Source organism: Malaya genurostris, chromosome 2 (assembly GCF_030247185.1).
Source record: "Malaya genurostris strain Urasoe2022 chromosome 2, Malgen_1.1, whole genome shotgun sequence".
Lineage (NCBI taxonomy): Eukaryota > Metazoa > Arthropoda > Insecta > Diptera > Culicidae > Malaya > Malaya genurostris.
The window spans coordinates 275,687,816-275,712,138 of NC_080571.1; the positions used below are offsets into that span (position 1 = coordinate 275,687,816).

Consider the following 24,323-nt stretch of genomic DNA (forward strand, 5'->3'; position numbering starts at 1 on the left):
ATGGTTTTTCCGACCCATTCAGCATCCCTTCCAGGCACTCATGCCGCTTTGAAGTACGACTTTTGTTCATTGTAGGGTGATCATTCTGTTATCTGACGTATAAGGCAGTTTGAAAATTGATTACCCTTCTATGCGATTTCATTTTTCAGTCTTTTGTCTATCCAGGATTTTGGAATGAAACCGAACTCTTAAAATTGTTTTTTAAAACAACATTTTGAATGATGAATTTATTTAGTAAATATTTTTGTTAAGTCGTTTATTTATACCCGGCTTTAAATTTAATAAATAGATCCACTGCTGCACTTCTCAATTATGTAGTTATACCAGCTTCAAAATTGTGTCAATGGCTCAATGGGTCAATTTCTAATTGACACTGGGACTGTTGGGTAGATACATCTCTGAGTCAGCGTTCTTCTCCGATTTCTCCATTTGTGTATAAGGAGGATCATGTGGCTTAGTCATGATGCCCAAACTTTGCTGCAATTGCCAACGGCGTGCAGCTCGTAGAGATTTGGTTCGCCGAATAGTGCGGGCCAGCATGAAGGCACAAATACTTCCAAGAATCTGCACGAAAGCTACGGTGGTAGCTCCAGTAGCAATCAATCCAGCGCTCTGCGTGACAACCCATCCCAGCCTGGAGTAGCAACCATAATCGTAAGGAACGCATTTTTCTTCCATCGTTGAAGGTAGACAACATGATTCGGGTAGCTCTATATCATCTGGACTGTTCGGAGTTGGCATGAAGAAAGCCCAGTCTTCGTAGCTTTCGACACCGCAACACTCGAGCTATTTTTGGAAAAATAGTTAAGGTTGTTAGGTTTTAATTACATTTAACTGTAGAAAGCTATAGCGTACCACACGTTGCATAAAGTCAACTGATTGTTGGACGTCTGAGTTAGTGTTGTAGCTAGCCATCGATTCGTTGATGGTACGACGAACCATCTCTTCAACCTGTCCTCGTAAAGCAAATGCAGAAATAGCAGCAGCTACTTCCAAAATAAACACTAAAGCCAAAAAGACGCCATACTGAAATTGAGAAACATGAATATGTGCATTGCGCTGACTTGTTTCGGCTTATATTACAATATTGATCATTGCAGTACTCTCCTTGACAGCTCCGACGCAACCAAAGATAGAAACGACCATCATGATGAAACCGATTGCTACAAGCAGATGGGCCGGTGAGAAGAAGTGGGAATCGATAAAGTACTCGAAATCGCCAAAAATAGTTCCGATCGCTGTTCCTACAGTAACCAACAGGATCGCAGTGAGCTGTCGAAAAAATAAAACATATTATTGGGGGTTTAATTGGAAAACTGAGCAGAGATAAACCTTACCTTTTATATATTATATTCTGTCAAAGCATACTTGATTTGAAACTCATATGGCCTCTTTCACTAAAGAACACTGTTGTGAATTGCTCTCGCCAGTATTTTTCAATGAAAAATTCTATATGAGTTATAAATCAAGTATGCTTTGAAAGAAAATAGTGTATAGTGTAACGGTTTATTTCAGATACATCGTTCGTCTCATTTATTTAGTTTTTGCCTTTCTCATATAGAAAGGTTATGCAATCACTGTGAAAACCGACTTTTGAACCGAGGCCCGGAGGGCCGAGTGTCATATCCCATTCGACTCAGTTCGTCGAGTACGCAAAATGTCTGTGTGTGTGTGTGTGTGTGTGTGTGTGTGTGTGTGTGTGTGTGTGTGTGTGTGTGTGTGTGTGTGTGTGTGTGTGTGTGTGTGTGTGTGTGTGTGTGTGTGTGTGTGTGTGTGTGTGTGTATGTGTATGTGTGTGTGTGTATGTGTGTGTGTATGTGTGTGTGTATGTGCGTATGTGTGTATGTAACGTTTTTTTGCACTAACTTTTCTCGGAGATGGCTGAGCCGATTTTCACAAACTTAGATTCAAATGAAAGGTCTTGTGGTCCCATACAAAATTCCTGAATATTATTTGGATTCGATTTCCGGTTCCGGAATTATGGGGTAAAATGTGCAAAAAATTGTGAAAATAAGTGCACTAACTTTTCTCAGAGATGGCTGAACCGATTTTCACAAACTTAGATTCAAATGAAAGGTCTTAAGGTCCCATAAAAAATTCCTGAATATTATTTGGATCCGACTTCCGGTTCGGGAGTTATGGGGTAAAATGTGCAAAAAAATAAAATATGTGTTCTACCTTTTCTCATAGATGGCGCGACCGATTTTCACAAACTTAGGTTCAAACCCTCTCAGCAGGCCGTTCAATTTTGTTGATTTTTGAGCGCTTGTTGAACGACATATTGCACGAAATATTCGTTCAATTTGCTGGAACGGTTTGTTGTTGTTTTTTGTCTTGCAAAAATAGTGTGAAAACTAAGTGTTACCTTTACATAGAAAGAAAATTTGTTGTTATTCAACGTGAAGTAGAAGTATTGTGCAGGTATGTATCGTATGTATTGTTAGTTTAAACAAATAAGTGGAAAAAACTTTAGAAATTCTGCGGTAAAACTAGTCCAACGGGGCTCCAACTCCTCATGTTAAAAATGGCTCAACAATGGACCTCTGTCTGCCGGGTTTGTTGAACGAAAAAAATGGCATTCGGTTCAACGGTCTGTTTCAAAATCGGCAAACGAAGGTCCCGTGTTGGCCTCCCGTTGAACGATTGATTGGACTTTCATTGGACCAATGATCCAACGTATTGGACCAATGAAGGACCACCGTTGAACGTTTTTTTTTTCTAAGTGGGAATGAAAGGTCCTCTGGTCCCATACGTTATTCCTGAATTTCATGCGGATCCGACTTCCGGATCCGGAAATATAGGGTAAAGTGTGTTAAAAATTGTATACCATCACTGAAAATGGGGAAAAACCTTAAAAAAAAAATTCTAGATCGACCTCAAATCTTTTCCAATTTGATGGTTTTTATCAGTAGACGGTCTAACAAACCGATTTCGGTTATTCTTTTAAGAATCGAAAGAAATTTTGTTTTTTGCCTTTCTCATATAGAAAGGTTATGCAATCACTGTGAAAACCGGCTTTTGAGCCAAGGCCCGGAGGGCCGAGTGTCTTATACCATTCGTCTTAGTTCGTCAAGTACGCAAAATGTCTGTGTGTGTGTGTGTGTGTGTGTGTGTGTGTGTGTGTGTGTGTGTGTGTGTGTGTGTGTGTGTGTGTGTGTGTGTGTGTGTGTGTGTGTGTGTAACGTTTTTTGCACTAACTTTTTCGGAGATGGCTGAACCGATTTTCACAAACTTAGATTCAAATGAAAAGTCTTGTGGTTCCATACAAAATTCCTGCATATTATTTGGATCCGACTTTCGGTTCCGGAGTTATGGGGTAAAATGTGCAAAAAAATGAAAATATGTGTTCTAACTTTTCTCATAGATGGCGCGACTGATTTTCACAAACTTAGGTTCAAATGAAAGGTCCTGTGGTCCCATACGTAATTCCTGAATTTCATCAGGATCCGACTTCCGGATCCGACTTCCGGATCCGGAAATATGGGGTAAAAAGTGTTAAAAAATTTATACCATCATTGAAAAGAGCGAAAAACCGTAAAAAGTTTTCTAAATCGACCTCAAATCTTTTCCAATTGATAGTTTTCATCAGTAGACGGTCAAACAAATCTATTTCGGTTATTCTTTTAAGAATCTAAGAAAAATAATTTTGAAGAATACCACAGTATTATATATGATAGTATGATTGATATGAGAAAGGCATCATTACACCACTAGGTGGATTAAAACAGGTTTTTAGTTTTATCATTAGTTGGAATGAGCTACCTCTGTTCGATGCATTGGCTCATAAGGTGATATGCAAATTATTTCGAAGTTGGCTTCGAATATTCGTGTCGCTATAAAAGCAATTGCATTTTTGTAGCGAAATTCTTTTGTTAAATTATTCATATATTTAATAATGCACACAGCGTCATAGCTCTAAGATACCGGGGGTAGAGTAGCGTAGTTGATAAAGTATCTCCCCGGTAAGGAGAAGGGTCCCTTCCTCTGAGTGACACTTTTTTGCAAAAATCTTCATTTTTCGCTATTTCATGCATTTTCTCTATCTGTTTCTTGTTAGTAGTGATGCGTATTAAATTGAGTTCAAGACTGCTTCACCCCAAATCCCATAATAATTAAAACCAACACAGCTTTTTTTTATCGATAATCATTGCACGGGAATGCAATTTGTCATCGTCTGCTTCTCAATGGACATCAGTGGTGGCTCATTATATTGATAAGAAAAATGGATGTGTAACAGCAAGACACAAGACAAAATAAAAAAATCTCAAAGCGTCCTGCTGGTGAGCTCTGGATAAACACGAGAGAACGAGTGGATGGGGTCTGTTGCCTGAGTATTAGTTTTCGAAAAGAGGTCATCCAGCAGCTAGTCGAAGTAGTTGAATCTCACTCGGCTTGAGAGCAGTATCACACACAAGCTCAACGCAATTTCATCTTTTTCGTTCTGGAGCATATTCTACGAATACTCCAAAGTAGCATAGTAGGTAGAGCACCTTCTCGGTAAGAGGAAGGGTGGAGGTTCGAGTCCTTTCTCTAAACGATATTTTTTTATTTTTTTTTTATTTCGCTGTTTCATGCATTTCCATCTTTTCTCTTTGTCTGTTGCTCGTTGGAAGTGATGAGTACAAAATTGAGCTTCTTGTCTTTACACAAACTCCGAAATAGTCGTTATGAATGCAAAACAAACAAAGAAAAATAAAAGGAAAAAAAATCTATATGGTGCAGAGCTAATAAAAGTCATTTTCATTGACTGAAAAATAAACGAAAATGACAAGAAATTATTGTCACTCTCAGTTTCGCTTACAAACTATGAGAACGAAATCCAGTCAATTCCAGTCAATGACATAAACGGGACAGTAGTTTCAAAATTGTGTTTTTTCTTTCATTTGCCCTTTCAGTCATTTGCAGTTTTCAGTGAAAATCCTATAGTATTCAGTGTCGATATTCAACCAAAATTGAAAACGACAGAAAAAGGTTTCACAATAAGTTGGGGCTCGAATTTGTAGTAGTTTTGGTTTCCAAAGAAGTTCTGGGATGTAATTACTTCGATTTGCCATATTTTAGTCACTTTTTATAGCCAAGCGTCACATATTTTCAATACACCGATGCAAGAATGAAAATTTCAATTCTGCTGTTGCTACCTGAAGACGTTAGTTTGGTTTCGTCTTGTCATAGAGGGAAGAGTGACGTTGGCAATTATGCTCTCTCATTTTTTCGATGAGAAACTAAAATGCTTCGTCTCTCTTCGTTTGTTCTGGTGTCGGTCATTTGCGAATGAGACAGTAAAACATTGAAAATGAGACTGCTGAAATGGTTTCTTTCATTGAGAATGTGTGACAATTTTAAGCTCTGATATGGTGTGACAGAAACGGTATGAATGTGATTGTAGAAAAAGCGATTGCGCGAATACGCTCATCAATTGTGATTGAGTACACTGATAAAAATTTGCACGATCGATTCATATGTAAACACCACTTCAGTTTAACATGCTTTTTAAATTCAATACAAAACCAAAGCGATTTGTTCCAAGATTTCATGTGCAAATACACTAAGATGCAAGATTGGATTATTTCTCACTTAGCTTTGATGTGTTTTTCCTTTGGATGTGGTGTGTTTTGCTATTGAATCGAACTACATGTGTTAAACATTTAATTTTCTAGTGGGAATGAGTACAGCACAAATGTATGTGCAAAACACTTGAATCGCTCAACTCTGTTTCAAGTATAATCTATGTACAGGGTGATTTTTTAAGAGCTTGAGAACTTTTTTAAACAATAAAACGCATAAAATTTGCAAAATCTCATCGGTTCTTTATTTTAAACGTTAGATTGGTACATGACATTTACTTTTTGAAGATAATTTCATTTAAATGTTGACCGCGGCTGCGTCTTAGGTGGTCCATTCGGAAAGTCCAATTTTGGGCAACTTTTTCGAGCATTTCGGCCGGAATAGCCCGAATTTCTTCGTAAATGTTGTCTTCCAAAGCTGGAATAGTTACTGGCTTATTTCTGTAGACTTTAGACTTGACGTAGCCCCACAAAAAATAGTCTAAAGGCGTCAAATCGCATGATCTTGGTGGCCAACTTACCGGTCCATTTCTTGAGATGAATTGTTCTCCGAAGTTTTCCCTCAAAATGGCCATAGAATCGCGAGCTGTGTGGCATGTAGCGCCATCTTGTTGAAACCACATGTCAACCAAGTTCAGTTCTTCCATTTTTGGCAACAAAAAGTTTGTTAGCATCGAACGATTGCGATCGCCATTCACTGTAACGTTGCGTCCAACAGCATCTTTGAAAAAATACGGTCCAATGATTCCACCAGCGTACAAACCACACCAAACAGTGCATTTTTCGGGATGCATGGGCAGTTCTTGAACGGCTTCTGGTTGCTCTTCACTCCAAATGCGGCAATTTTGCTTATTTACGTAGCCATTCAACCAGAAATGAGCCTCATCGCTGAACAAAATTTGTCGATAAAAAAGCGGATTTTCTGCCAACTTTTCTAGGGCCCATTCACTGATTTGCAAGCGTTGCTCGTTAGTAAGTCTATTCATGATGAAATGTCAGAGCATACTGAGCAAATAATAATGCATGAAAATCATAACCTCAAAAAATCTGAGCAAATACTAATGCATGAAAATCCTAACCTCAAAAAAATCACCTTTTAGAAAACAATGTGATATTCACATGAAATGCATATGGAATCTAGAAGTACAGATATATCTTATCGTTTCTGTGTGCATTTCATATAAACGTACCATGATTTCCACTAAATATCAACAGTTTTTACACTCCTTTTATGAGTTAAGTGTATGTTTTCATGAATTTCGTGTGTTCTACGAACAGTGATAGATCAAATGCACATGATGCTAGCGTGCAAATTATTTTCAGTGTACTTTTTGAACGTCATTCCAATAGAATCACTGCTGATCGCAAACCTCGAGTTACGAAACACTACTCAAAGGTTACTGCTAAATTGAATTTCAACGTTTCAATTAGATTACTGCATAGAATGAAATCGACGACACGACCAGGCACTTCGAAGAAAAATTGGCAATGAAATTGTCCGCTAACGATTCACCGCCAGTTACCGCAAATATAGCGACCCCTTGATAATGATAAAAATAATCTTCTTGAGCAACACTGTTTATGTTGCTACGAACTAGTTACCAAGGAGGTTCAGAGTAAATAAACAAACAATTTAAAAACGCAAGATATGTGAAAGGTACATATTGTGTACAGATTTTGTTCAATATAGTAGAAAATATGGATCAAGCATGGAACCAGTTACTTCTACTATGAAATCCGAAGAAGGTATCAAATTTTTCCATTTTACGCAATTGAATTACTAACCAGTCAACATGTTCTAGCTGCATGCGGTGGTGGACTCTCAATAACAGGAGTTGCAAAACTTTCGTAAAAAAATCGAATTCATGATCGAGAAATAAAAATAATTTATCGATCGAGCGTTTTTTAATGTTCTATAGCTGTAATGATGTATAATACGGATACAAAAATCAAACAAAAGATTGTAAAAGTTGGTAGTAGCTCACAGTCTTATTCAAGATCGCGACCAACATCACATTTCGTCGCTCTAGAATCAAATGATCTTCGTCGTAAAATTTGTTCCCGACGGTCTGGATAGAATTCTAGAATGTAAATAGGCCAGTCCGCGCCCTAATTCAAACATAGACGCCCCCATTCTCGTTCGATAAAATGGCGCACTCTTCGTAGATGATCCCCTTCGCATAAAGATGTGAGATAATGGTTCTTGATAGATACAAACAGGATTATTACGCTCGGCTGTAGGCTCCAATTTCAGTAATCCAATTTCGGGAAGGTCCCTGCACGATGGTTATTCACGGTAGAACGTGTACGATCGCTATTTTTTCCGCATACGAATTTTTCATACCGAAGTATTTGATCTGCAATAGTGGGTAAAATAGAGTTAAGGTCCATGGTAAAACGATGATTCATAGCTAGTACAAGCGAATATGCCCTGCTACTGTTTTCTAATCAATCTGCGCCCAATGGCAATCCGATCGCATGTAATATTTTCTGCCGCCCGTTCAACTTGTGCTATGAACATCTAGTCAAATAATTGCTATATGTCTGCCTTTTCGGGGTGTTCTGGGCGAAGGTAAATGCTAAGCTGATCCTATTTTTTTTCGGTTCACAGAAATCCATATTTCTTTTGGTTTACAGATATAACTTGTTTTTGTTTTGTGGTTATTTATATAGAACGTTCCATTAAAAAAACATACGTAGCCATGGTTCTGGTAACTGTTATCTAAAATCAACAGTTTTCGACTTTTGTTGCCAGTTTCAATAGATTTTCAAGCAACCTCGTTTTGACATTACCAGTTACTGAGGGGTAGTTAGATTTTCGATACAGTTTATATAGACGAGTGGCAGGTCGTGTCGTCGATGAAATTCTACAGTGTAAACACACTGTCAACATTTTAATAAAGGTTATAATTTCTTCGATTTTAATATTTGTAGAAAGACGTTCCAACAAAAAGTAAGAATATGCTTAAATTAGATTTAGTCTTAATCTGTGCGATATTATTTTAATTTGAAGACGCAAGACGAACAAAATTGAACGAATAATACTCGTAAAAATTATATGCGCTGTTCTCACTTCCTATGTTTGTTTTTTCTTAACATTTTTTGATCAAAATTGGTTATATAATCTCATATTATCTGGATGGAAAAGGAAGTCAATAGTGACAACTGATTAATAGGGGTCCAATACTTATCGATGGAGAACAATAATATCGAATATTACGAATTTCTGAGAGATCGTTTTGTCATGCATTTTGGTTTTTTTTCGATGACTATCGACTTCCCTTTTCATCCAATTAATTAATTAAATTGACTGTCATTTGTGACATTTGAAAATTTTCAAAATTTGCCAATTTGGATAGTTTGACGACCCTACCCAAGTAACAATTCGAATGCCTTATGGTTTTGATTATAATTTATAGGAGTTTTGTAATTGATTGTTCAATCACTACTTGTTTTATAACAACTATAATAAGTGTCGCTTTTGACAAGTAATATCATAGTTTTTAAAGCTTCTATAAAACCTTTTACCTAGACTAACAACTGGACTAAAAATGAATCAATTTGTACTAGAATAAAACCATGCAAACGCTCTTAATATTCCTTTAAAAAATTTTGTTTGAAACATTATTGTCAGTAAAATTCTTTAATAAATCTAGATTTGTGTGTGTGCGTGTTCATTGAATGACAGTTTCACTCAGAGCAAATTTGAGGGTTCTAAAATACATTTATGACACTCCTGTTGTGGGCTATTTGAATTGCTTACGGCTATTGCTTCTTAGATTAAGTGTAGTTTGCATTAAAGAAAATTTCATGGCCGCCATTATGATGTTCTTTGCCGTAGCCTTTATTAACATCAAATAAACTTCGAAATGCAAAAACGAGGAAGTATGATGGACTTTTACGATTCATTTTCAAAACGTATGCACAAGTTTTATCGCCACGAAATAGTTTTATACAAAAAAGACGATAAATCACAGAAAATAATTTTCATAAATCATGGAGACTTTCGCAAAAACAGTATTTATTTCAAGGCGATTAGTTATAATTCTTATTTTTATCCATACATTCACGATAAAAATAAAAGCGCATGAAATTTTTACGTTCGGTAAAAGCCTCAAACTTGTAAATAAAATCCAATAAATTGTTACTGATTGCATTCAAAGCAGGTATGACACACACATAATTAAGAAAAATATTACCTAAACGACAGTTTATTCATAGTAGAATTTATTCCATCCAAATAAATTTAATGTTCGTAAAGCTGGTTTCAAAATTTTCTTGAATTTGAAGTTGTGACGCAGCTTTATGATGATTTTTCACTTTACTTTATAAACCTTATGAAGAATGGTCCACTTGGCAGGAACATGCTCTTATAGAGGTTTTCAGTAGGCTTTCGTAGAGTTTAAAGTTTTAATGCAAGATTTATTATGTAGCATTGAAGATAGCTACAAGTATTTATTTATATTAAAAATGTTACTTGGGTATGCAGTTTGAAGATGATTGAATCTATGATTTTCCATCAACAGTGACTTCTCTTTTCATCCAAATAACGAAAGATCTCCAAAATTTGTCAATGTTCGTTTATGGGCAACCCTATGCATCTCAAAAATGCATCTTAATCTAGTAGTTTTCCATCACCGTTGACTTCCCTTTTCATACAGGTAATATTACAGTTTTTCAAAAAATTCTCAATTTTGGTTTGTTGACAACCCTATGCAACTTGAAAATGTTGGAATCTAGACATTGCTGATCAATATTGACTTTTCTTTCCTTTACGCACTTCGATTTTTTTATCGTCTTCACAGCAGCAATTTGAAATTTGGCTATTTCATAGAACACTATCAAAGTGGAAACGGTCATAAATGACGTCGTTATACATTTCTTCATTAAAATTTATTAACAGCAATGAAATTTTCACCGAAAACAAAATGCAGCCCATTCTGTTGATCATTCTTTTGTTGCATTCATCACCCAAAACGAGCATGACAATCGCCGCTACATTCATTCAACGCTCGGTCATGACTGTCATTTGTGACATTCATTTGTGTGATATGCGCGACATTCATGTGTCGCGAGGCAATATGAAAGTTTATATATTATTATATATAAATATATATTTTTGCTTTCGATTTTGATTTTTTAACGACCAAAACAACAGCAACTTGAGTAAATGATAAATGCGAAGATCACAACATCAAAATGAGTTCTCTATTTGATCTCACATTCTACTTGGGAATTGCTTACGTCTAGGGTGAGCTAACTTTTTTAACAATTAGTTTTTCAATAATCCAATCACTCAAGGAATAACTACTTTTCTTTTGAAACGGTAATCGGCTATTAAAAATCGTGTTTAATTGGGAAACAATACTATGAATTAGCAACTTATTGATTGTTTTTTTTAGAGAAATGACATAATAGATTTAAAACAAGCGTAGGCGTTCTCGTACTACAGTACGCTTGTTTAACTCCAAAAGTTGAAATTCATGGTTAAAAAATGGTAAGATAATCCGATTTCTTTTGCAACATTTTAAGAAACATATAAATGAAAATGACATATATTTGTATATTTATGCATCCATTATCTATCATGTCATTATGATTTCTTTGTTAGCAAACATAATAGCGATAAGATAAAGAAAACGAATAAAAGGGTACATCAGTGTCCCGTGAATAATGAGTCTGTCAGTACCTGGAATTTCGCTTACGAAATGTATTAAACTTACCAGAAACATGATATTGATGACGAATATCATATATTTCACACATCGCATTCCCATGTTGAGATCATTCCGTTCGGTGGCCATTTTCCTACTACTGGATTGAATGATAGTTTGACGAAAAGATTAGTTCGGAATATCTATTATTACTAATTCACCTTTTACTGTAAGTGAAGCAGTATTTTTCACCTGTCAGCAGTTTTCCTTCGATCAATTGCACTACACTTAGAACTAACTCCGCCAACTGTGAAGCGTAAAATGTTCGTGTTCGTACAATGAGAGTTTTACACACTGTTTCGCGATATCTTATCAACTATACTACATAGCTACAGGTATTCCTGATAACGATCGGTGGAGCTAAAGCGTCAGTATTGGTAGCCGATCCGAGTTTTCCTTATTTAACTTGTATTGCTGAGGATATTAGATTACAGATTATCACTCGGGGAAATTAATATGTTACTTGGTACTATTATTCAAGAAATGTGAATGCATGTGTATTACTTACAAGTCATATAATCCTCGTGATGAATAACTATTGGTTGCATTAGTTGATGATTGTGTATAATGATGATTGTGTATATTTTCTAAGCTTTTCAGAGTTAGTAAAACGAACAAAGTAGACTATAACATTGAGTATTTCACCTCGTGATGTATTTGCTGCCTCCAGAGCGCGATGGTGTAGTAGGTTGTGTTTGGATTTATAGTAACTATGGAAACCATACTAAGCGACCTTGAAAATTTATGTCTCATACGCACTATCCCGGAGATATAAGGCTGTTTTATTGTGAATAATATTCATATAGGGTAATTGTACCAATAGTCATCTTATTAGTTGAACATGTACATTATCTTGCAGATTACTCGGCAAACAATCAACGGATTGCTATGAGTTCTCATGCTTCGTTTTGGTTCTAGATGGCTTTATCGCAGAAAAGCACAGTAACTCTGTCATAGCGACGCGAAGTAAATGCACCAATTTTGAATTCATCCTTCGAATCAATTCATTGAGCAGTAATGGTATAGATTGCAGTCTAACATATGGTTTTGATATACGACAGTTAGAGATGGTCTGGTAAGCAAATTCTTGAACCCGAACCCGACCCGTACCGGATCGAAAATGATAAAAGATTAACCCGACTCGAATACGAGAATAAATTTTCATCCAAACCCGACTCGTACTCGCTAAAAAATAAAAATCTCTACCAGTACCCGACCCGAACCCGAACAAACTTTTATCAAAACGAGGCAGAATTCACTAGAAGACAAAGCATTCATAAACTGAATCAGTAGAATTGATCAGGTACAAGTAGCGCATATTTGAAAATAAATCTGATAATAAAGTGCAAATAAAATGTGTATAAGAACGCAAGTGGAGTTTTTAGGAACTTTTTGTTTTTATCATTCCTCATGAATTTTTGAAGGAATTGTAGATGCTTTTTGTCCATGCTTGGCAAGTTGATATCAATACTTTCGGTTTGCGGATATTCTTTCAAATCACTATATAATTTATATTTTCGAGATGGGTTTGACAAAAAAGTTATTGAATTTGAACATTGCATTTTTAATGTCATCGTAATCGGTCTTGTCCGTGTGTTCTTGTCGTGTGTTCCGTTATAACTGTTATAATTGTTATAAGTGTCATTCAATTAACTAGTACGTGTGATTATCGATACTCGGAGGTGTGGTAAAAGCATGTTAATTTTATTCGTATTCACGTCATCCAGTTACACATCCGTCTTTTTTCAGAAAGTAACCAATGATCAAGTTCTAATGTTTTATTGCAACGTATGCGTTGAGTCATGATTTTCTGAGCTAACCGAAACAATTTGAATGAATTAGTGTAAAATATCACTCTAAATTCGTGTTGAAAATTATCCTAACGAAAAAAATAGGTTTTGATGAAACTGTTTGAATTACAATAGAAAGGCATTATCACACCATTAGGTGGATTAAGTAGTGGTTTTTTGTTATTGCAAGACACTAAATTGTTGAACGTACACATTTTGAAGTGGTTGTACTAAGTATGGAAATATTACAACATCCGGTTATACCAGATGACGTTCCGACACTAAGTGAGAGCAGTGATATTTCGCTGATAACACTATCATATCTATAAACTGTATTTATTCGAATGATTCATATGAACGTATATATGGGTTATCTTAAACCTACGCGTCGTATTATTTCTATTATCTGCCTTTAAATTGGAGTTTTCTCTTCTGGAATCGTCTCTAGACCGAAAATCGAGGACACAGCAGCACTGTTAGTACTGTTACCATTGTTAGTACTTTGTGATACGGTTTCTTTTCTGTAGTTTTTTAGTTGCAGGAGAAAAACGATGGCACTGATTAAACAAATCACTTGGAATATTATGCTGATTAATGTTCCCGAACCAATTATGTTGAGGGAATGCGTAATCAATTCACTAAGACGTCCGAAGCAACCGATCTGGAATGGTATTTCATAATGCGGAGATGGGAAACAGGAAACTGGAATGGAACTCTCGAAGTCTTCATGATGCGGCCAGCTGTACCAGTCTGAGTAACTATCAAACCCGCAGCATTGCAGCTAATGAAGTAAATTTATATGCAATTTTATTTAAAAATGACATTATTGTAAGTAAGTTATTCTACCCTTTGCTGTGTGTGGTTAATAGACCGCTGAGCTCCACGATCGTTGTAAAATTCTAGAAAGGCATGCTTCATTCGTTCTTTTAGCATAGAGTCTGCGTTATCCACCATGCTGTAAGCCGTCACAACAATGATAATCTCCATGACAATTGTCACTGAATATACGATAATATACTGAAATTTTTCAATGGATAATCAATAGGAAACATATTAAATTCGGATAATTTTAAGAATAGTCACATACAATATTGATAATGGTCATGCTTTCCAACATAATTCCGACACATCCATACAAAACTATCAATAACATGATGATTCCGAGCACTATTATAAATTGAGTTAACGAGTGATAGCTTCTGTCAAGAAACATAGAAAATTCCGCGAAAATATTACCGATGCTTGCGCCAATAATGATAGTGATTATTTCCAGGATCTGTAAAGACATAAAACGCTTATTCAATATAGTAAAGTGTCTATGCGAACTATGTTTTGAGCTACTTATTTATATCACGCAGAGAAATTGAACATGTTTAAAATAACAAAACAGGTAGTAGATTTTTGAATTTGATTCATGGTCATTTCAAGCTAGAATATGATTGTTTCAAATCAATTTCGCCCTTCAACATAAACAACGATCTCTGTTTGATTTGAATTAAAATTTTGGTCTAACCAAACGAAAACTATATTTGTTATGGATGATTTTTTTGTTTAAATAAAGTAACTATTTATTGCATGTTAACCAAAGTCGAGTTAATGTTATCGGCAATATCCTTGTTGATTCAATTCTGCTATATCTTTTTATCAGGAATAAAATGGTTAAATCTCATTTGTGTAATGATACAACTAAGTTTACTATTATTATATACTATTATTACGCACATTCAAACTGAAGCGGATTTTCTTCAGTTCATTGAAAAGTTAATCTTGTTCTGTTGAAAAGTTAATCTTGTTCTGTTAGAAAACTTTTTCAAAAATAACATCATTCTGTTTATAAATTGAATTAGCATCATTTCATAATAATTTGTATATCATTTAGTACCTCCAAATCATCAAAATACAACGACATCGGTTATATGAAATTCATTGATTTTCCATGAAAAGCGTAAAAAGTTATTTCAAAAATGTGTCTGAGTGTAATCCTTGTAGCCAGCATAAGGTTTATTTGAAAAAAAAAAAATTGTTATGTCATCGCATTATTTTTCCAAATAATTGTGAAAGATCACAAATACACTCATTTTTCAGAGCTATTATTGATAAGACTCGGAAAATACTCCGAATTTTCCAGCCATTTTCAGCCTGCAGATAGAAAAAAGCAAATTTTTCAAATTTTCCATTCAAATTTTCCTATAACCATCCGCGCGCATGATACTTGGATGATGGCCTTAAATGAACCGTAAAAGAAAATTCAACAACTGCAAGATTCATATGGGTGGTCTATAATGTAAATGAAACTGAAACAAACGTATCCCCAGCAATCCGTTTTAGTTTTATTTATTCGACCAGTTCTACTGTCAAATTTAAAACTGGTATACACTGCCGTTCTATTTTTTCTATATTTGAAACACACATAAAACGCTGCTGGGGCTGCCAGTTTATTTTGTTATAATTTCTAGATTTAAATTTTAAAACTTACATAAATTATGCATCTAGAACTAGAACACTCCTGAATATGCCCTTATAGTTATTTTTTTTTTCTATATTTGAATTAATGTTGACGGTAACGGAGGTTTACTGTGACGGAAGGAGCCGGATTAATAGGTTATGCATCTAGAACTAGAACACTACTGAAAATGCCCTAATAGTTTTATTTCTAATAACCGAGAACAATTTTTTACGTGCAAATAAACTAAGCAAAAGCGTTAGTTGAAATAACTAAATTTAAGTTAGTTTATTTCAATCAACAAGTTTGTGAGTTTAAATTGCAACAATTCTTAACTTTATCTAAAATTCGTTAATTTATAACAAATTTGCAAATTGAATTTACTGTGAAATTGCACAAGTAAAAGATTTGTTGTTTTTATTAAAATGTCATTTGAAACAAACTAACCCACTGAGTAAAATTGATAATAATCATTGGTGCTTAGGGCACATAACCGTTTTGAAATTTCTTTACGTTTCGTCTTTGCCTCGTCAATGATAATAATGTTTTGTAGTTTCAAGCAGTATTGTTTTCTCCGTCAAACAAACTTTTCTTTTGTCAATTACCGTGTTTACCAGCAATGGGTCGTTTTGCCGAAATCAGCAAATTAATGATATCAACTTACCGAAACCTTGGTAAACAACTTTTAGACAACCGAAATTCGGTGATTCGTGAACGTTGCAATTTTTATTCACTGCAAAACAGAGTGATGTAAATAAGGGCTTGAGTTCATATTAGTGCAAATAAAAATTGAATCCGAATATAGCGATATGTTTCGTGATATTAAGAACAAATTTGTTCAATGTTCAGTGAGCGCTCATCCTCCGAGCTGAACAGACGTTTTTATCGACACGGAAGTTACAAGCGAGGCGAGCTATCAAGTATACATTGCTTTATTTTCTCTATGCTCATCGTTGAGCCGTTCTGTGTCGCTGCGCGTCCAAACGAATCCGCGATGGGCCGTCGGGAAAATACGTTTAGAATAGACTTCTCCAATGTTCCGAAAAAACCGGACATTGCACGTGTGCACAGTTTTTGTGCGACTATCCTGGGTCTGAAGAAAGGTGAAGTGCTACGGATCCAGAACAGCAGAGCCCTTGGTGTTTCGTTTATAAAGGTCACCGACCTCGCAATAGCACAACGAATCTGTGAAGAACACGACAACAAACACGAAATCTCAGTGGACGGTAAAAAATACCCCCTCCGGATTACCCTAGAGGAGGGAGCAGTAGAAGTGCGCCTCTTCGACCTATCAGAGGATGTATCGGACCAGAAAATACACGAGTTTCTGGTAAAATATGGTGACGTCATCGACATACGAGAGCAGAAAACAGGAGCCGACTGTGACTTTCCTGGTATCTCTACCGGAATTCGTGTTGTTAAAATGCTAGTGAAGCGCAATATTGATTCGTGGGTAACGATCGATGGTGAAGTGACACAAGTGTCTTACTTTGGTCAGCTTCAAACATGCCGGCATTGCCGTGAACATATACATATAGGAGCTACTTGTGTGCAAAACAAAAAACTCATTGTCCAGAAGTCATATGCCGACGCCGCAAAGCAGATGAAATCTCCCCACGTAAATCTCGCAAATACAAGTTCTTCGGTAGCGAAACAGGTAGCTACACTCTCGGTTAAGTCGGCAAGCATGCCGCCACCGAAACAAATTCCCAAATTGCAGCAAAAGCAACTATTACCGGCTAACACCGAACAAAACTTTCCTTCTCTAACCACCGGATCAACAGAAGCACGTCCAGCCAATGGCGAAACGACGACCAAGGTTATAGCGCTCGATCAATACCAACCATCCACCAACACAGTGACACGCAGAAATACGCTAGATAAAGCTGACGGTAACGAGACAGACTCGTCGGTCGACTCATCTAGCTCCAAAAGGCAACTTCGCTCTCGTCAACCAGGAAAGAAACCCCGAGTGGATAACGAAGACGATAAAAGAGAAGGAGGCGATGTATCGCTCTAATGGCTGAATATACTAGCTATAACATCGGTACCGTTAACATCAACAATATTACAAACGCAACGAAGATGGATTCACTCCGGACGTTTGTCCGAATGCTAAAACTCGACATCGTTTTTTTTCAAGAAGTGGAGAATGAACAATTCTCTATACCCGGTTTTAATGTCATGTGTAATGTGGACCATACAAGAAGGGGAACGGCAATCGCACTTAGGGAACACATACAGTTTTCACATGTAGAAAAGAGCCTCGATGGCCGTATTGTCACCGTAAGAATACAAAACACGACGCTGTGTAATGTTTATGCACCCGCAGGTTCAGCCCACCGAATTGAAAGAGAAAGGTTTTTCAATGGAACGCTGCCGTACTATCTGCGTCACAACACCCAACATGTCATTCTCGCTGGGGATTTTAACTGCGTAATACGCCCTAGCGATGCTACCGGCGCAAATTCGAGTCCGGCTCTCCTGACTACTGTACAACAGCTACAGCTTCACGATCTCTGGCTGAAATTGTATCCCACCACACACGCACCCACATATATCACGCATAATTCAGCATCGCGGCTCGACCGTATCTACGTTAGCGGTGGTCTCTGTGAACACTTGCGAAGTGCCGCCACGCATGTTTGTTCCTTTACGGATCATAAAGCACTAACTGCGCGCATCTGCCTCCCCCATCTCGGTCACGAACCAGGAAGAGGTTACTGGTCACTACGGCCGCACCTGCTAACTGCAGACAACATAGAGGAATTTCAAATACGGTGGCAGTACTGGACACGACAACGAACAAACTTCTCTAACTGGATGGAATGGTGGACCAGATGCGCGAAAAAAAACATCTCAAAATTTTTTCGCTGGAAATCAAATGAAGCTTTGCGGGTTTTCAACACCGAATACCAAAGACTTTACAGTCAACTACGCAGTGCTTATGATGCATATTATCAAAATCCATCTTTGCTAGAGACAATCAATCGTCTTAAAGCACAGATGCTCACAATGCAGAGACAACATACACGTAACTTCGTTCGTATCAACCAGACGTTCGTAGCCGGGGAGTGTCTTTCCAGTTTCCAGTTAGGAGAAAGGAGACGGAAAAAAACAACTATCACAAAGCTGCAGGATGAGCAAGGCGGCCAAATACATGACTCCCGTGAGATTGAACAGCACGTGTTTAATTTCTTTCAGAACCTATACACGGCAGAAGGATCGAGGCTGGTTGAGGGAGAAGATTTCCTAAGCGAGAGAACGATACCCCAAGCAGACGATTCCAACGCTGCTCTAACCGCAGAAATCACGATTGAGGAATTTAAAAACGCTATCCGTACATCCCAGAAACGAAAGGCTTCGGGACATGATGGGTTACCGATCGAGTTCTACCAGAGAACTTTCGATGTCATATACCGTGAGCTCTCCTTCGTTATAAACGAAGCGTTGACAGGCGATTTGCCTCCGGCCTTTACCGAAGGCATAATCGTATTAGTGAAAAAGAAAGGAAACGACGAGTCTGTGAGAGGGTATCGCCCGGTCAGCTTACTAAATGTGGACTATAAAATTTTGAGCCGAGTGATGAAAACACGACTAGAACTCGTTCTCCTAAATCACCCAGTGTTGAGTGACGCGCAAAAATGTTCCAACAATCGCAAAACTATCTTCCAAGCAACACTCTCGCTTAAAGACCGTTTAGCACAGCTGATCAAGTTGAAGCAGAGAGGGAAATTGATCTCATTCGATTTGGACCATGCTTTCGATCGGGTCTCTCATCAATTCCTGCACCGAACTATACTCTCCATGGGAATCAATCCGAGCTTCGTTGGCTGGCTCTCTCGAGTGGAAACCACATCCACGTCCCGACTACTCGTGAATGGACATCTGTCACAACCATTCCGAATTGAACGATCCGTGCGACAAGGAGATCCGATGTCGATGCTCCTTTTTGTGATTTACATCAACCCTCTCGTTGAACGATTAGAGCGTGCATGTGGAGATGATGTTTGTGTGGGCTACGCAGATGATCTCACTGTGCTGGCCACGACAATAGAAACGATTGAACGTTGTTTCCAACTTTTCAATCGCTTCGAAATAGTAGCCGGGGCGAAATTAAATCGACAGAAAACAGCGGCTATTGATGTCGGTTCTTTTGATGGGGACACATTGACGGTGCCGGGACTGCACACATTTGAAACAATAAAGGTTCTTGGCGTTATATTCGCTAACTCAGTGCGAGAGATGGTAACGTTGAACTGGGACTCTTTAGTCTCTAAAGTAATACAACTTATTTGGATGCACAACATGCGAAGTCTCAACCTACAACAAAAAATAATATTGGTAAACACATTCATCACAGCGAAGGTGTGGTATATTTCCTCGATAATTCCACCTAAAAACATGCATTCTGCACGCTTAACATCAGCAATAGGATCCTTCATATTTCGTGGGCTACCAGCACGCATTCCAATGCATCAGTTAACAAGAGACAAACTGCAGGGTGGTTTAAAACTACAACTGCCGTTCTTCAAAAGCAACGCACTTCTCATCAATCGACATCTGCAGGAAATAGATTCTCTCCCGTTTTATCGCTCTCTTCTTAACCAAAACGGTACCCCACACATCGATCTTCCTTGCCTTAAAATCCTTCTTCAAAAAACTCCGTTGCTTCCCCAGCAAATCCTACAAAACCCCACCAGTGACGTGATTCATCGCTTCTACTTGGAGCAAACAGAGCTTCCAAGAGTAGAACGTAATAACCCAGGCTTAGATTGGAGGAGAATCTGGAAAAACATCACCGCTAGACGTCTATCGTCTAACCAACGCAGCGATCTTTACCTTCTCGTGAATGAGAAAACAGAGCATCGTAAACTCATGCACGTGATCGGACGTTCAGACAACCCAAACTGTTTGCGTTGTACTGGAGAAGCTGAATCACTGGCACACAAATTCTGCGAGTGCCCGCGTGTGGCGGCAGCATGGACATATTTACAACGGAGCGTAACAGCCATCCTAGGAGGCTGGCGAAGGCCTACATTCAATGATCTGTTACGTCCGAGTTTAGACAACGTACAAATAGCAAAAAAGAACAAAATTTTGATATTAGTCTCAAAATACGTGAACTACATTCTTACTCAAGTGAATGATATCAATTTAGCAGAGCTAGAGTTTATTTTGTGTCTAGAGGAATAAGACTTTATTGAACTCTGATCAAAAATTGATTTGTAAATAGTTAACGTAAGCTAAATAAACGATATTTTATATAACAAAAAAAAAAAAAAAAAATGTTCGACGATTATTCGTGACAAGAAATCCCCCAGAGCATTCTAACGGGATAAAGATCCTCGCAACGCCAATCTGCTGCATGAAATTTATTGAACTCCGGTATGATATATTTCTTTAAATACACAATGTTTTATTGAGCCATTACTTTCGTTGTAGCCGGAATCTGATTTTTTGTGGAAAATCGAATTGTGTTCTCTACTGTAAATAACATGAAACTGCACCCATTCTACGGTGTATATGTTTGGCAATATTATCTTCATGCGACATATTTTTCTTTTTTTAAATTTAAATTTCCTAAATCAATGATAACGAGTTTTAACTGGAATGTTTATTTTATATATAAAATTTAATTTTAACTAATTGCCTAAAATCTCGGTATTAGCTCACATGCTTGAACACCGATAATTTGGGTAAGTTGTTTTCAAAAGCGACGTAGATCTCGGTAATTTAAAGTTTTTTCGAAACCAAAAATATCGGTGAAAGCATACAGAGAATTTCAGTTGTTTTAATGTTTGCCGTCTATCACCAATAGCTAAGGAATTCGTAGGGCCGTACCAAGCGGGATTTTTTGTTTGTTTCAATTATAGAGGCTTTAACATATTAGGTCATTCACCTCTTCGGACCAGAAAATCTTTCTGACCCTATGTGCGGGGTTGGGAATCAAACCCAGGCGGGCTGCGTGAAAGGCATCGACTATCCCATCACGCTATACCCGTCTCCCTGCCAAGCGGGATTTACTGGAGCCCGCGCCACCACGGGTCACATATTCGCGATAAGATAAGTACTCCAGGAGTGTCGTGAATACAACGTACCCACGCATCACCTATTCATTGACTTCAAAGCGGCATACGACACAATCGATCGAGAACGGCTATGGCAGATAATGCACGAATACGGTTTCCCGGATAAACTGACGCGATTGGTCAAAGCAACGATAGATAAAGTGATGTGCTACGTCCGAGTATCTGGGACGCTCTCGAGTCCCTTCGAATCTCGGAGAGGGCTACGTCGAGGTGATGGACTTTCTTGTATCTTGTTCAATATTGCCCTGGAAGGTGTGATTCGAAGAGCGAGGATCAACACAAGTGGCACGATCTTCCGGTACTGACGATATTGATATTGTGACACGTAACCTTGAGAAGATGACGGAAACCTACATCGGACTGAAAGCTGAAGCTAGGCGTATCGGAATGGCCATAAATGCGTCGAAAATCAAATACTTGAGAGGAAGAGGCTCTAGAGAAGAAACACTACGCCTCCCACCACGAATATTGATAGACGGTGACAATATCGAGGTGGTTGACGAGTTCGTGTATTTGGGCTCACTGGTAACCGCCGATAATGACGCCAGCAGAGAAATTCATAGACGTATTTTGGCAGGAAATCGTGCATAAGTTTGGACTCAGAAAAACCCTCCGAACGAGAAAAGTACGCCAACGCACGAAATTGACCATCTACAAAACGCTCATTAGACCGGTTGTTCTCTAGGGCCACGAGACCTGGACTATGTTGGCAGAGGACCAACGCGCCCTCAGTGTTTTTGAAAGAAAGGTACTGAGGACCATCTATGGCGGAGTGCAGATGGAAGACGGAACGTGGAGACGGTGTATGAATCACGAATTGCAACAGCTGCTAGAAGAACCACCCATCGTACGGACAGCTAAAATCGAACGTCTACGATGGGCTGGTCATGTCATAAGGATGTCGGACGACAGCCCAGTGAAAATGGTTCTTGAATCTATTCCGACTGGTACAAGAAGAAGAGGAGCGCAGCGAGCAAGGTGGATAGATCAAGTAGTGTGTGAATGTAACGTTTATCCCTTCAATCTATGGAACTATTTTCGCAAGGTCAGTGTGATTCAGTTTTTGACTTCTGTTGTTTCACGCACAATCATCAATTGTCTTTCAATCGTTTGTCCTCAAACGAGCAACTCTTATTGAACATCCGAAACCGGAAAGCTGATGTCAATATGGTTCAAGAAACCTCGAACGATTATCAATCGTATCAAATCATTATTTCAACATTTTTTTATTGTTTTTTTAAGGTTTGAATCATGTATTTATATAAATCACGCTGTATAAAGTTCAACTGAATTGATACTGACACAAACTGCATGATTGGATTTTATTTAAATACTAATTCCATTACACGTTTTCATCCATTCGGGCGGAGCTGACGAGAGCGAAACTACAACAAACAATTGTACCATAAACATTTCTTTGAGATCGATAATTGGTTTTAAAAATGACCAAACTGCTTCTACAATGTTGAACAATGTACATTTTGTTCAATTGCGATGCCTCAGCTACTAAGTAAAGATGAAAAAAATTGAACCTTGTACGGTGCAAATATCTTCCGAAGCAGATCGATCTATTAGCAACAAACGATGTAGAATAGAATCGAATGCGTTTTTTTCCTGATGGGAAGGTCCTTGTTCCGTGGATTGCCGGGCAACATTTTCCGATCTCGAAAGACTAATTAGAAGACCATATGACATTTGACTCTTGGAGCTACGGTTGAATACTCAGGGTCACAATGAATGCTTATTCGTGCTAAAGTAGCGTTCATAACGTTTTTTTTCGATTTTTACCGCATGTTTAATCCGTTTCCTTATTTACCACATTGTGCTTGTCCCATTGAAATGATAAATCTAGCAAAACCTTGGTATTACATTCCTGTTGTGAAATTTTACCTTCGGTTTCAACAGACTCTGCAGCCGATTTAGAGTGTACATAACCATTACATGGCTGGTGCTACGATTCTACTGACACTGTGAATCTTTACAGGCCGGGGCTCGAACATATGACAACTGGTTTGTAAGACCAGTGCTCTATGCATTGAGCCGCCATCCCGGGACGATAAATGATAAATCTCATGATAGCAAATATCTTCAAAAGCAACAATCAATATCATTAGCTACTACATAGTTTGAACACGTAGGCGTTTGACACTTTTTATTGTACTCTAAATATTTTAGACAAGGCCGGTAAACGAAGTTTGCCCAGCATTATCTTGCACAGCATCCCGGATTTGCAACCAAATGTTAATTACAAATTACATTGTCTCATGTCAACATTTACCGAATTCCAAATTTTATCCAATGCAGTATACTAAGCCGACTGAGCTGATTACAAAGAGGATGCCTTTGTTCGTCTGTCGTCATAGGCAATTAAAACACACAGTTTCTAAACTAATGAAATATTACATAGAACCTACCAGGCATACGGTTGTCAGAAATAAGATGAGATATTTAATAATGGAAACTATTTTTCTCGATGATGACTGCTCGATGATGGTCGGCTGCTGAATCTGTCGTTGGAAATTATCCACGTAGCCAGTCATCCTGCTTAAGTAGTAACATGAGCGTCAATATTCCAGTTGATTCACCTTTGACTTGATTGAATTATCGCTTTTGAAAGTCAACCTTATTGATAGCACAGCGCGTTGAAACTGTTTAAAATTTTGAGTTCGTCCTGTTGTGTAGTGTTGAGTTAAGCTGACGTCGATTAAGGTTTGTGATAC

At 37.7% G+C, this 24,323-nt stretch overlaps 2 protein-coding genes across 5 annotated transcripts; both read right to left on the reverse strand.

Annotated features, from left to right (window-relative positions):
* Window positions 1–232: 232 nt before the first annotated feature.
* Window positions 233–11,921, reverse strand: LOC131430165 (tetraspanin-7). Of its 4 annotated transcripts, none has more exons than XM_058594900.1 (6): window positions 11,787–11,921; window positions 11,471–11,692; window positions 11,288–11,375; window positions 1,084–1,272; window positions 856–1,026; window positions 233–786 (listed from the first exon to the last, which is right to left on the reverse strand). In XM_058594900.1, exons 3-6 carry the CDS (start codon window positions 11,366–11,368, stop codon window positions 364–366), a joined length of 864 nt encoding a protein of 287 aa, XP_058450883.1. In that variant the 5' UTR covers window positions 11,369–11,375; window positions 11,471–11,692; window positions 11,787–11,921; the 3' UTR covers window positions 233–363. The 4 variants fall into 4 exon arrangements, with proteins under 4 accessions (XP_058450883.1, XP_058450880.1, XP_058450884.1 ...); XM_058594897.1 differs by having other exon boundaries at window positions 11,288–11,378; XM_058594901.1 differs by having other exon boundaries at window positions 11,440–11,692.
* Window positions 11,922–13,350: 1,429 nt separating this feature from the next.
* Window positions 13,351–24,269, reverse strand: LOC131430166 (tetraspanin-21-like). The gene is made up of 4 exons (XM_058594902.1): window positions 24,018–24,269; window positions 14,156–14,344; window positions 13,915–14,085; window positions 13,351–13,849 (listed from the first exon to the last, which is right to left on the reverse strand). Exons 1-4 carry the CDS (start codon window positions 24,141–24,143, stop codon window positions 13,481–13,483), a joined length of 855 nt encoding a protein of 284 aa, XP_058450885.1. The 5' UTR covers window positions 24,144–24,269; the 3' UTR covers window positions 13,351–13,480.
* Window positions 24,270–24,323: the final 54 nt, after the last annotated feature.

Coding starts and splice junctions, on each gene's coding strand:
- LOC131430166 (XM_058594902.1), bottom strand. CDS start 24,143: ATGACTGGCTACGTGGATAATTTCCAACGACAGATTCAGCAGCCGACC. Junction 14,345..24,017: donor TTCTGACAACCGTATGCCTG/GTAGGTTCTATG, acceptor ATGTCTTTACAG/ATCCTGGAAATAATCACTAT. Junction 14,086..14,155: donor GCATGACCATTATCAATATT/GTATGTGACTAT, acceptor GAAAAATTTCAG/TATATTATCGTATATTCAGT.
- LOC131430165 (XM_058594900.1), bottom strand. CDS start 11,368: ATGGCCACCGAACGGAATGATCTCAACATGGGAATGCGATGTGTGAAA. Junction 1,273..11,287: donor TCATCAATATCATGTTTCTG/GTAAGTTTAATA, acceptor TTTTTTCGACAG/CTCACTGCGATCCTGTTGGT. Junction 1,027..1,083: donor GTACTGCAATGATCAATATT/GTAATATAAGCC, acceptor TCTCAATTTCAG/TATGGCGTCTTTTTGGCTTT.